The 12,579-nt window shown below is 33.0% G+C and overlaps 1 protein-coding gene across 8 annotated transcripts in view; it reads right to left on the reverse strand.

Moving 5' to 3' along the window:
• Mipol1 (mirror-image polydactyly 1) overlaps window positions 1–12,579 on the reverse strand; it is a 326,985-nt gene that overhangs the window by 203,268 nt on the left and 111,138 nt on the right. For all 8 annotated transcript variants that reach the window (XM_048798667.1, XM_048798663.1, XM_048798660.1 and 5 more), the window contains one exon: window positions 7,052–7,181. In XM_048798667.1, coding sequence (XP_048654624.1) covers window positions 7,052–7,181 — 130 coding nt within the window. The remainder of the gene's footprint in view (window positions 1–7,051; window positions 7,182–12,579) is intronic.

Here is a 12,579-nt window from a genome sequence, read left to right on the forward strand (position 1 = left end):
AAAATATTGAGAAACCTATACAAACCTATAGACTCTAAGGCTAACATTCAAAGCAAGAAACAAAACAAAAACAACAATTCCAAATCCTGGCAAGGATGTAGGGCAATAGGAACTCTGATTCATTGCTTGTGGGAATGAAAAATGGTTTATTTTTCTCTGCAAAAGAGTTCAACAGTTTCTTACAATTTTAACATATATTTAAAATATGACCTTGCAATTGTGCTACTAGGTTTACTCAACTGATTTGAAAATGTTACATCCAGACAGAAACCTGTATGCAAATGCTTATAGCAACTTTATTCAAAATTACCCAAACTTGAGGCAACCAGGATATCATTTACATAGGTGAACAGATAAGTCAATTGTGATACACCTACACAATGGAATATTATACAACAACAACAACAAAAAGAACATATTATTAATTCATGGGTCAACACTTTGCTGAGGGAAATAAGCCAGACTAAAAAGGTTATACATATTTTATAATTTCAATCATATGGCATTCTAGAAAAGGAAAAACTATTGGGGCAGGTAACAGGTAAGGAGGGAGGTTGGGGAGGGAGGCAGTAGTAACCACAGATTTGAATAGAGAAAGCATTGAGGATATTTAAGTGGGAGAATTACTCTGCATCCTTGACACCATGCATCTATCAAAACTCACAAAACTTTATAGAGCACAGAGTAAACCTTAATATATGCATATAAAAAGAATCAATCAGAAGGACAAAGAATCCTAACATATCACACAGACTATGATAAAAAAAAAAAAAGCCTAAAAACATTACAAACAAATGGCATAATCTTACTTAAAGAAGTGGGGGTTGGGGGTGGGGTTGTGGCTCAGCAGTACAAGGCTCGCCTAGCATGTTAGAGGTGCTAGGTTTGATCCTCAGCACCACATAAAAATAAATAAATAAAATCAAGGTATTGTGTCCAACTGCAATTAAAATAAATAAAGTTAAAAAAAATAAGTCAAGGTTGAGGAAGAAGGCAACCTAAGTCAATAAACTGTAAGACTAAAGAAACTGAAAGTAGTACAGTCTCATTAGTAAAGCTATCTTTCATGGGGATAGGGGTTTATGATCTAGAAAGAAGTATAATATATGCTGGAGTTGAATAAATAAATTGGATAATGTTTGGTGGGAGCCAAGTTTTTCACTGTTGAGAGATGGAAACTATAGATGAACAAGAGGAGAAGGCCAGAATGAACTGTGTCATACTGGATTAGAATTAAGGATGCATCAGTATGAATTTATGTTTAGCTTAATATAGATACAGACAGGTTCATAAATAGAGATATTTACGTGTAAACAAGCATATACAGATACCTTTCCTACTTTGTTGACAGGGACTAAAAAGTAGTCATACTCCAACAACTATGGACACACCTGGCATCCAGATCTTGGTTTCCGATGTTTCCAATAAATATAACTAGAGCTAAGTGGAGAAATGGCTAATTCTAGGAGTGGGGCCTTATATGTTCCTAAAAAAAGGTGACCCTACAACATCTTACAAATGCTAGAAAGTAACCAATCAGGTATTATTACCCTATGTGCACATATGATTATACAACCCATGTAACTTTATATCTACTGTCATATATAACTAATTAGAGCAAATAAAAATATAAAATAAATTTAAAAAAGAAAGTGTTAAAAAATTAAAAGAATGGGGACATATGAAAGGGATATAGGAGCTAATCTGAATAGCTTCCAATGGTCAAAAATAGAACAACCCAAATAAGAGAATCAATAATATAGTATTAGATTATAATACAAAATATTAAATGACCATCCATGAGTCTATACTGATATAAGCGGGTGAATAAATAGGGAGACAATTCCTTTATTGAAGAATTATAAATAATTTATGTAGATTTCTCTCCTGAAGGAGGTTATGCTAATAAGCTTTCTACTACTAAAACAAATACTTGAGATAACCAATTTATAAAGAGAATAAGTTTATTTTAGCGGTATGAATTTTGGAGGTATGAATCCATGATCAGTTGGCCCTATTACTTTGGGCTTATGGTAAGAAAGTATATCTTGGAGAAAGTGTGGTGTGGAGAAAAATTGTTCACCTCATGGCAGGGAACAACTGAGAGAAAGAGGAAGGGGCCAGAGTTCCACTATCCTCTTTAAGGCACAATCCTCAAAGACATGAAGACCTTCCACTAGGCTTCACTTATTGGAGGTTTTACCACTTTCCAACAGTGTCAATGTGCAGAACAGCCATTAAAACCTGAGTTTTGGGGGGACATTCTAGATCCAAACTATGCAGAAGTAAAACTCAACAACCTCTTGTCCTCATTCTTGAGTATGGGCTATACTTAACATTATGCTTCCAAAAAGTAGAGTATGAAAATGGGAAAGGAAGTAACTTTACAGTAAAGAAACCTGGCATAGCCTGCCTCGGGCCAAGTGGTCAAAGTTTATATTTTTGGTAGTAAGTCATGTTAATAGACTATAACCTTGAAATGATATAATGAGAATGGCATTCACTTCTGTGATCTTTATCCTCAAAACTAATATACTCAGTCTAACCACGAGAAAAACTTTAGAAAAGCTTAAATTAAGAGAGATTTTGAAAAATACATGACTAAACTATCAAGGCCATCAAAAACAAGAAAAATGTAAGAAAATATCACACAACAGGGCAGGCTAAGGAAATATAACAATTAAATGTAATAAAAACATAAACATAAAACAAACCATAAAAAAGGACTTTAGGAAAAATTAGTGAAATCTAAAAAAAAAACTATGGAATTTAGTTAATGATTATATAGTAATGTTGAATTCTAATCCATGACAAGTATATTATAGTAATATAAGATATTTACCATAAGGTAAACTAAATGAGGTAACTTTTCTATCCTGGTAACTTTTCTGAAAATAAAAAATGATTCTAAAATTCAAAGTTTATTCAAAAATTAGAAGTCCAAGTAAACATGGCATATGAAAGTCTGTACACATATAATCCCAAGAACAGAAAATAAAGACTGTATTAATGAAGAATCTATATAGAAAAAACAAGTAGCATCAGAATTGGCCATTTTTTACTACAACGGTGAAATAAATAAAAGCTCCAAAGTATTCAAGATATACACAAGAACAGAGAGCATGAACCCTCAATGAACACCAAAATCCCTATGTAGAATGCTTAACCTCTAACAAAAGGGGCATACAAATCCAGGAAGTTCTTTTAGACTTCCATCCACACCCCAACTGCCCAAGGATAAAACAGAACTGTAGCAGGAGAACAATACCTAGTCCAGAAACTGCAACTCAGAGGATTTATCAAGGAAAATCCAACTGTTCCATATCAGAACAAAACAAAATTCTTGATACTGCTTATTTTAAGCATAAGCAAGACACAATAATATTTCATTTACATATACACCACAAATACAACACAAAACATACCAAGCAAGAGACAAGATTACATTAAAAATAAAAATAAAAATAAAGGTGCTGAATGAATTTCTGTCCTCTCCAAAACTCATACTGAATTTGAATTGGCACTAATATAGTTTAAGAGGTAGGTCTTTGTGGAAGTGATTAGGCCACCAAGGCTCCATGCTCATTACATACAATCAAAAAATTCAATTCTACAATGGGGAGCTCAGCTCCCTTTTGTCTCTGCTTGTCCTTCTACCTACCACTCTGAAATGGCTCATCAAGGAGGCCCTTGACAGATGCTCTCATTGATTTTGGACTTACTTGCCTCCAGAATTCAAAGACAAAAAATTTCTGTTCATTATAAATTACTCATTCTTAGTTATTCTATTATAGCAACATAGACTAACACATAAGGAAATGAAGAAATTTTCTTACTAGTGGTTTGCATTTCAGAGGAATACAAAAAGGCCGAGCATTCCATAAAGTTCACAGAGAAGATGTTAAAATAACAGAGTGAAATGCAAAGGAAAAAAATATTTGAGGGCTGGGGATGTGGCTCAACCGGTAACGTGCTCACCTGGAATGCGCGGGGCGCTGGGTTCGATCCTCAGCACCACATAAAAATAAAATAAAGATGTTGTGTCCACCGAAAACTAAAAAAAATAAATATTAAAAAAAAATTTTCTCTCTCTCTCAAAAAAACAAATTGAAAATGAAATTCAGTAACCCAGGGGTTCCCTGCAATAAAGAACCAGGTATAAAAATGCCATATATGGGCTGGGGTTGTGGCTTAGAAGTAGAGCACTTGCCTTGCACATGCGAGGCCCTGGTTCGATCACCAGCACCACATAAAATAAATAAATAAAATAGAGGTATTGTGTCCAACTACAACTAAAAAATAAATATATATTTTTAAATGCCATCTATGATCAAAGTTTCAGTAATGATTATTCAATCCTCTTAAATACAAAATTACAATTAAACAACAAGGGACCCTTTAACTGTAAAATGAAATACAACTTTTACAAACATTTTTTAAAAATATTAATAAAGAGAAAAAGGGGGAGAGTTTAAAAATGCAATTCTTTATTTCATATCTGAGAGTTAAATAATACTGTTTAAATTTGACATATTGCACACAAAAATTTTGATGTCTTAATATTTTAATATTTTTCAGTCTCCTTTCCTAAAACTAGAATCTTTTAAAGGGATTAATGTTTCTTATTGAGAGAACACATTCTATAATTCAGTTTTCTTCAGGTTCTCTTTGACTATTATTCTTATATTCAATTCTTATATTCAAGTACACAGCCCTTGAAATGAGCCAGGTACTTTTAGATATTTACTAAGTCATATAGTCCTCAGAAGAACTTGTGTAAGTTGGGCCTTATTTTATTCATTTAGATTAAAAAAACAACAACAACTGAGTCCCATTGATTCTGAGTAATTTGTATGCAGCAAAGCCAAAATGCAAAGACAGATTATGGGTCCAGAATCTATCCTCTTAACCTGTACACTACACTGGTTCTCAAATAAAACAGCATGTAGTGAATGAAATCAACATACCAAAAGAAACCTGCGTTCCCATGCTTACTGCTGAATTTTTCACAATAGCAAAAATATGGAATTAACCAAAGTGTCCATGAGCAGATGAATGGATAATGTGGTCTTTTTATACAATGGTATATCATCCAGCTTGTATTAGTCAGCTTCCTGTTACCATGACCAAATATCTGTGACTCAACTTATAAAGGGTGATCTTGGCTCAAGGTTTCAGTTTATGGCCACTTGACCCTACTGTCTTTGGGTCTGTAGACAATACTTCATGGTGGGGAGGAAGAGATGGAAGAATCTGTTCACCTTACGGTGGCTGGGAGCAAAGACAGAAGAAGGGGCTGGGTCCCAATATTCCTTTCAAGGGTCCCTCCACAGTGACCTAACTTACTACATAAGGCCCACATTAAAAGTTCCACCATCTCCTAATAGTACCACAGGTTAGCCTTTAGCATATGGGTCTTTGGGAGACATTCAAGATGCAAACTCTAGCAGAGAAAGAGATATGGAAAAGGAGGAAGAAAGGGCGGGATAGAGGGAAGGGAAAGAAAAGGAGAAGTGAGAAAAGGAAAAGAAAGTTGAGGAGGAAAGGAAGAAAGAAAAAAGAAAGGAATGCCACCATCATTTGTGGCAAAATGGATGGAACTGGAGAACATTAAGTTAAGTCAGGTACTAAAAGACACATACTACATATTCTTACTCAAATGTGAAAGCTAAAATGTTGATCTCAAAGAAGGAGTGGAATACTGATTATGTAGTGGGAATGCTGGATAGAGGGAGTTCGGATAATAGTACCAAAATACTGTTAGAAAGAAGAAAATAATTATAGTGTTGTACAGCATAGTAGGGTGATTATAGTTCACCATAACATATTATATACTCTGTGAAGAAGTAGAAGAGAGGAGTTTGAAAGCTCCAAACGAAAAGAAATGATAAGGAGGTGGAAATGCTAATTATCTTGATTTGATTGGTGCATTCTGTATATGTGTTGAAATATCATATTGTATTCCATAAATATGTGTAATTATTATGTGCCAATTAAAAAGTAAAATTTTAAAATTTTAAAAGATGTTTATTTGGGAGCAGAAAGTGTGAAATTTAAGTAACTTTTGTTTGGATTTTTCAATGAATTTAATGTTTATGAAGAGTCTCTATCAATCTTTAAAAAAATGAAGTCATTAATCAAAAAAAAAGGCAAAAAAAAAATTACTAACCACAACCTGTGAACATTTTCATTGTTAATTTTTGTCTCCCTAATGTGCCATGTTTAAATTAGCACTTTACTGATCTTCCTGAGACTAGTATAATAATGGACAAAATAAACATGACATAGGTGTATTCCTTGATCATCATTAAATATTAGATTACTGTATTCTATCTAACTTTACAGGTAACATATTTCTAGAAGCACTTTCTTTAGACTAGCATCATTTGTACCATCTGGTAATATCTCAAGTCCCATCCCAGACTGTGTGAATCAGAATGTGCACTCTAGTACGATCCTCCAAGATATCAGATTGTATAATAAAATTTGAGAAGTACTTATTCTAGGATATTATTTTTCTAAGTGTCATCCATTATTTACCTACTTACTTCACCTGGGTTGTAAAAATTATAAACCCTTAGGCTCTACCCTATTCCAAGTATCACTAAAGTTTAAAAGTCACAGCTAAAATAACAAAGGTAAAAAGTAATGGAGTAAAGGAATAGGTATATTAAGCAGAGAGCAGTGAAAGGTGCAGCTAAATAAAATAATATTAAGAAATAATATTATCAAGAAAGTGATAATAAGAGATAATGAGAAAAAAATAAGGAGTCAAATAGAAAAGCAGGGTAAGGTCATTGACAAGAGAACTAAGAAGTAGTAAAGTGACTGTATTGAGAGTAATATATACTTCAATTAAAAAAAAAAAAAAAAACCTCTCACCCTGGCAGGCAAATCTAGCATGCCAAAGATTTTAGAAAAGATTGTGGGGACATGCAATATTTTAATGTAACAATAATTATCAGCAATAAGTTGAATAGGTAATCACCACATAATACACACATTTTATAAATGTTCCTAATATCATATATGATTTTAAATGTATACATACACTTTTAGAGATATTTCCAAATCCTTGGCTCGTGTGATTGCTTCATCTCTCTCCTCAATGGCTAATTTCAGCCTAGTCATAACAGCTTCATCTCGTTCCCTCTGTGCAAAATACACTTCTTCAACCAGAGCTACCAAAATAGATTACTCACAATCAATCAGAGAAAACAAAGGAAAAAGGTTACATCTACCAAAAATAAAATATATAATTCCATCATTTTAAGGAACATTTAGGTTATGAAATCAAGTTAGCATCAACTAATCATATGAGAAAATGTTACTTTTAATAGCTATTGCCAAACTGTGATACCATTTCACACCCAACAAAGAAGCAAACATTAAATGGTCCAAGAATAAATGTTGTGACCTTCTGAAACAAAGAAAATCCTCATGTACACTGTATGAATGCATATATATATTTCTACAACTGTATTAAGAGCAATTGGGCAATAGTTATTAAAGTTGAGCTCACTGTGTAATCTAGAAAATACCCGTGTTTTGGAACATAGTCTGGAGAATTTTTTGCAAAAGAAAACGTGTAAAAAAATACTGCAGCATTGTTTATAGTAAGAAAGACACAGAAATAAACCAAATATCTGTCAACATGAGTGGGAATAAATAAATCACTATAAATTCAGAATGGAACACTACCCATTATTTAAAATAAAGTAACTATGGATAGATGGCCAACCTCAAAATCAAAATGTTGGCAAAATAGCAAGTTGCAAAATAAAACAATTCTACCTACTATTTTTGCATAGTGAGCTAGAAAAAAAATGAGCATTATTCAAATTTAAAGGAGGAGCTATCTCAGTGGGAAGGTACAAGAAAAAGAAAAGAAATAAATCAAGGAAGAACAAAAAGGGGCAGAGTTATACTGGTTTGGCACAACTTATCTTCACAGAACAAGGGGTACGACATAGGTAACAAAATAAATAGAGTCTCTTAGATTTGTATAGCTCTTTATGGAGAGCTTCGATGTTATCTGAAATTGTTATTTCTGAAGCATAATTTCTATTGTTGATATACTTCAGACTTTACATAATTTCAAAAATACCACTGTAATGTTACACAAAGAGGGTCTCAAATACTTGGATTACCAAACCAAATTTTATATATATTGTTAAACCACAAAATAAGCTTGGAAAAATTGCTTGACATGTTCTTTTATTATATAAAACACTGGATTCATACTCAAGACTTCTTATAGATTAATACACAGTTGATCAAAATAGTTATACTATTTAAATTTTAAGTGGTAAAAATCCTGAGAATAAATCAATTATATCTTTTTCATGGTAGATTATGAAAGAACACAAGTGTAAAATGTAATACATAATGTCAAAGCAAAAGTCAAAACCCACTTTCCAGGGGCTGAGTCTAAAGGAAGAGAAGTAAATACATTCATTCATCAAATGTTTATCAAACTTCTGTGTCAGTCATCCATTTAGTTTTAAGGGCAATGAATATAGTAGCCATTTAATAAGTCTTTATCACTTCCACATTTTATTTCAGGGAGACAGAAAACAGAAAAAATAGACAGAAAGTTAGATACATAAGTAGATAGAACAGGCAGTAGTAAAGGCTTTGGTAAATAAGGCTTCAGGAAAGAACTGAGTGATTTGGTAGATAGGGTACAGAGCAGATTATTTTTGAAAGACTTCTTTAAATAAGTGATATTTCAGCACATTCAAATAAAAAAAGTATATGTCCATATATACTCACATATTCACACACACATAAGAAGGTGTTCTTCTCCCTTTCTCTCTATATGTAAGTAGATAAGAAAGTAAACTAGGAAAGAGAATTAACTATGCAAGGCCTTGGAATTTTTGGCTGAAGCACAAGAAGTGGAAGTGACAGTTCTGGGAGATCATACTGGGCCTCAAAAGCTGCAGTAAATATTGTAGATATCATCTAAGCATGAAAGTAGTTATTATATGGTTCTGAACAAGGAAATGAGAACATCACATTTATGGCTGAATGGGAATATTCTGACTTCTAGATGAGAAATAATTGGGCAAGGGTGGAAATAAAGGGGCTACAGTGGTTATCTAAATAAGAATTCACTTCAGCAACTCCCATAAATGATCCTTTCCCTGGAACTTTAAATTACTCGGAAATAAATATACATACCAACATAGAATTTGGATACTATATATACTATAAAGGACTTCCAGAATAAGAACAGTCTGATCAGATCTGTGTTTTAGAAGCAAACTTCCAGAGATTAGAATACTGCTTGTACATATAAATGTGGGGGTAGGAGGAAAGTAGCAGGTTGGAATGTACATATGCCTTAATCTAATATTTACTGTACCAGTCCAGGTGAGAAATAAAGAAATCCTGAACTAAGGCAATGGCAATAGAAATGAAAAAAAGAAAAAGAAAATGGGTTCAATTCAAATCAAAAGAGTATGACAATGAATCCTGTGTTCAGAAAGTACTGAAATTTAGAGAGGGGGGAAAAATCAAAACAGCTGAACTACTAAGCCACTCCTCAATAATTGTCATAAAATTCTGGGATTAAACAATCTATTCCTCACTACTTCCATAGGGATTCCAAGGCCAAAACAAACAAACAAACAAAGAATTCACCTGATACGTAAGGAACTAGATCTAAAATCCAGCTGTAGTTCTACACAACATGCAGTAAACATATGCTTAACTTTCTCTCCAAATGTACATAACTATAAAATCTTAACAGAGTACATGGCACAGTTATTTGACCAAGAAAGAATATTAGAATTCCAACCACACTGAAATAACCATGATTTTTCTCTAGTATCCCCTAATCTGAACTGAATGTAGTTTCAAACTCACGAGAGAGCACTGTGGTACACAAAAATTTCAGGAAAACTCTAGTTTTGGCTGGAGGAAAAGTCCAAGAACTCAGAAAAACTGGGACAATCTGTTGCTTTTTACTTTTGTATTCTCCAATTCTGAATGCTTCAGCCCTTAGGCAATCTCACTGGGAGGCATCAGCAACAGAAAAAGCGCTATATGGGAGCCAAAGGAAAAGAACCTAACTTTCCTCTCCATTTAGTGGACTCCTGGGAGGATAACAATTGGTATTTCTCTCTCTTCTACTGCCACTGTGAAGCAATCACAAAGTTAGAGGTTAATGCCAGATGATAAAAAATGTGGAGCCTCAAAAATCCAGAAATTAAAGGAGAGAATGGGAAGAAAGTATCTGAGGAAGGCAACACTATAAGAGCTGCATAAGAACCTGCCCTACACATGCATGATCCTTATCAGAATATCAAACAATCAGAGAAGTAAAATAGTAAACAGAAGCCCCAGGTTCTAGAGGAAACCCTGGCCAAGAACACAAAGGACAAATTGGAACTGACTTTGGAACTAACTACAGCGCACAGAGGCAAGAGGCCTGAATCTAACTACATCAATCCTATGCTAAAACATCAACAGGATATAAATAAGACCTAGATAATATTCATAGTGTCTAGGATAGAATAAAAAAGTATTTGAAATACAAAACCAAAACCAAACAACAAAAAACCCCACAAAATCTCAACTTGTATGAGAAAAGACACCAAAATGTCATTTTGCTGATATCAAAATGACAAAGAAATTAGAATTATCTGACAAAGACTTTATTCCATTTCTAAAAATGCAATAAATAGGCAGACCATTGTAAATACTCTAAAGGCAATAAACTATGAAATATCCATGACATCAATAACATGAAATTAAAGATAAAACACAAAGAATAAAAAAGAACCAAATGGAAAATTTTAGGACTAAAAAAATCATAAAACAATCAAAATCAAAAACTTATTTAGTGACCTAAATAGCAGGAGGGAGACAGAAAAAGTCAATGAACTTGAAGATAAAGTAATAGAAATGATCTGATCTGAATCACAAAAGAAAAAAAATAAAAAGACTGAAAATAAATAAGCATAGCCTCAGAAAACTATAGAACAACAAAGGTCATACCATCTCTGAAGGAGAGGAGTGTAGTAGTAAAAATTTTCTAAAAATTAATTTTTTAAACTGAAGAAATAAGTGCTGAACAATTCCCAGGTTTGTCAAAGATATAAGCCTATAGGAGAAAGCAGCTAAGTGAATCCCAAACAGGACAAACAATCCACACTCTCACAAAAAATAATCATACTGCTAAAAATTAAAGACAAAGGATAAATGATGAAAGCAGCCAGATGGAAAAAAAAAAAAAAAACATGATTAGCATGATTTATAGGACAACAGTTCCAAAGACCACAGATTTCCCATCAGAAACTATGATAGCAAAATAGAGAAATGGCAATGCATTTTAAAGGTATTTAAAGAACCATTCACTTAGAATTGTGTATTTCATAAAAAAGAATACTTCACAAACTGCGGATGGCAGGGATGGGGTTGGGGGGAATTGAGCCTCAGTTAAGGAAAATTAAAGAAATCAGCAGGTCTGCCCTAAAATAATTGGTAAAGGACATTCTCCAGGCAGAAAAGAAATGATACTAAAAGGAAACTCTGAACATGAGAAATGAAGGTAAACAAAAGACATAGTAAATATCTAGGTAAATATAATAAACTAGTCTCAATATAATTGAAATGTTTGCTGGCTGAAAAAAAACATTAGCGCTCATGGGATTTTCAGTGTATGCAAATGTAATATATAAGAAATGAGGAGAAACAGAGGAAAGTAAAGTCCCTTATTTGGATAGGTTTTCAACCTATCAATTGAAATGGTAAAACAGTAATTTTAAATAAACTGAAATGTTATTTATTCACAAATTATTCATGGAAGTCATGAGTAATGAGAGTTGACTGTATTTAATATTTCCTACAATACTCAAATATATATACAATGATATACTAATTAAATTGAGAAACTGAAAATGGAATACTAAAACAGAGTCAAATATACCCCAAAGAAGACATGAAAGAGAAAACATAGGGGGAAAAAAGGAAAGCAAATAAAATGATAGCCCTAAATCCAAACATCAGTCAACTAGACAAAGAGAGATTATCAGATTGGATTTTAAAAGGATGATCAATTATGTATATATAAGAAACTCACTTTAAGTACAATGTTATACAAGTAGATTTTTTTAAAAAATGAAGTTAAATCATGTAAAATAAAAATAAAGCTGGCATGACTAAATTAATATCAAAATAAATTTAGAGCAAAGAAAATTACAAGGAATAAAGAGTGGTATTAATGATTGATAAGAGAACCGTTTCATCAAAGATATGACAATTCTAAATGTGAATACACACATGAAACAAAAATTGACTGATCTGAAAGAGTAAGACAAATCTATTATTACAGTTGAAGACATCAACACACTCTCTAACAGAGTAGAAAGAAAATCTGCAACAAACCAGGCGAAGTGGCACATGCCTGTAATCCCAGGCTCAGTAGGCTGAGACAGGATTGCGAATTCAAAGCCAGGCACTAAGAAACTCACTGAGACTCTGTCTCTAAATAAAATACAAAATAGGGCTGGGGATGTGGCTCAGTGGTTGAGATTTGAGATTCCCGGAGTTCAATCCCCAATACACCCA

Source organism: Marmota marmota, unplaced genomic scaffold, assembly GCF_001458135.2.
Source record: "Marmota marmota marmota unplaced genomic scaffold, marMar, whole genome shotgun sequence".
NCBI classification, from domain to species: Eukaryota; Metazoa; Chordata; class Mammalia; order Rodentia; family Sciuridae; genus Marmota; species Marmota marmota.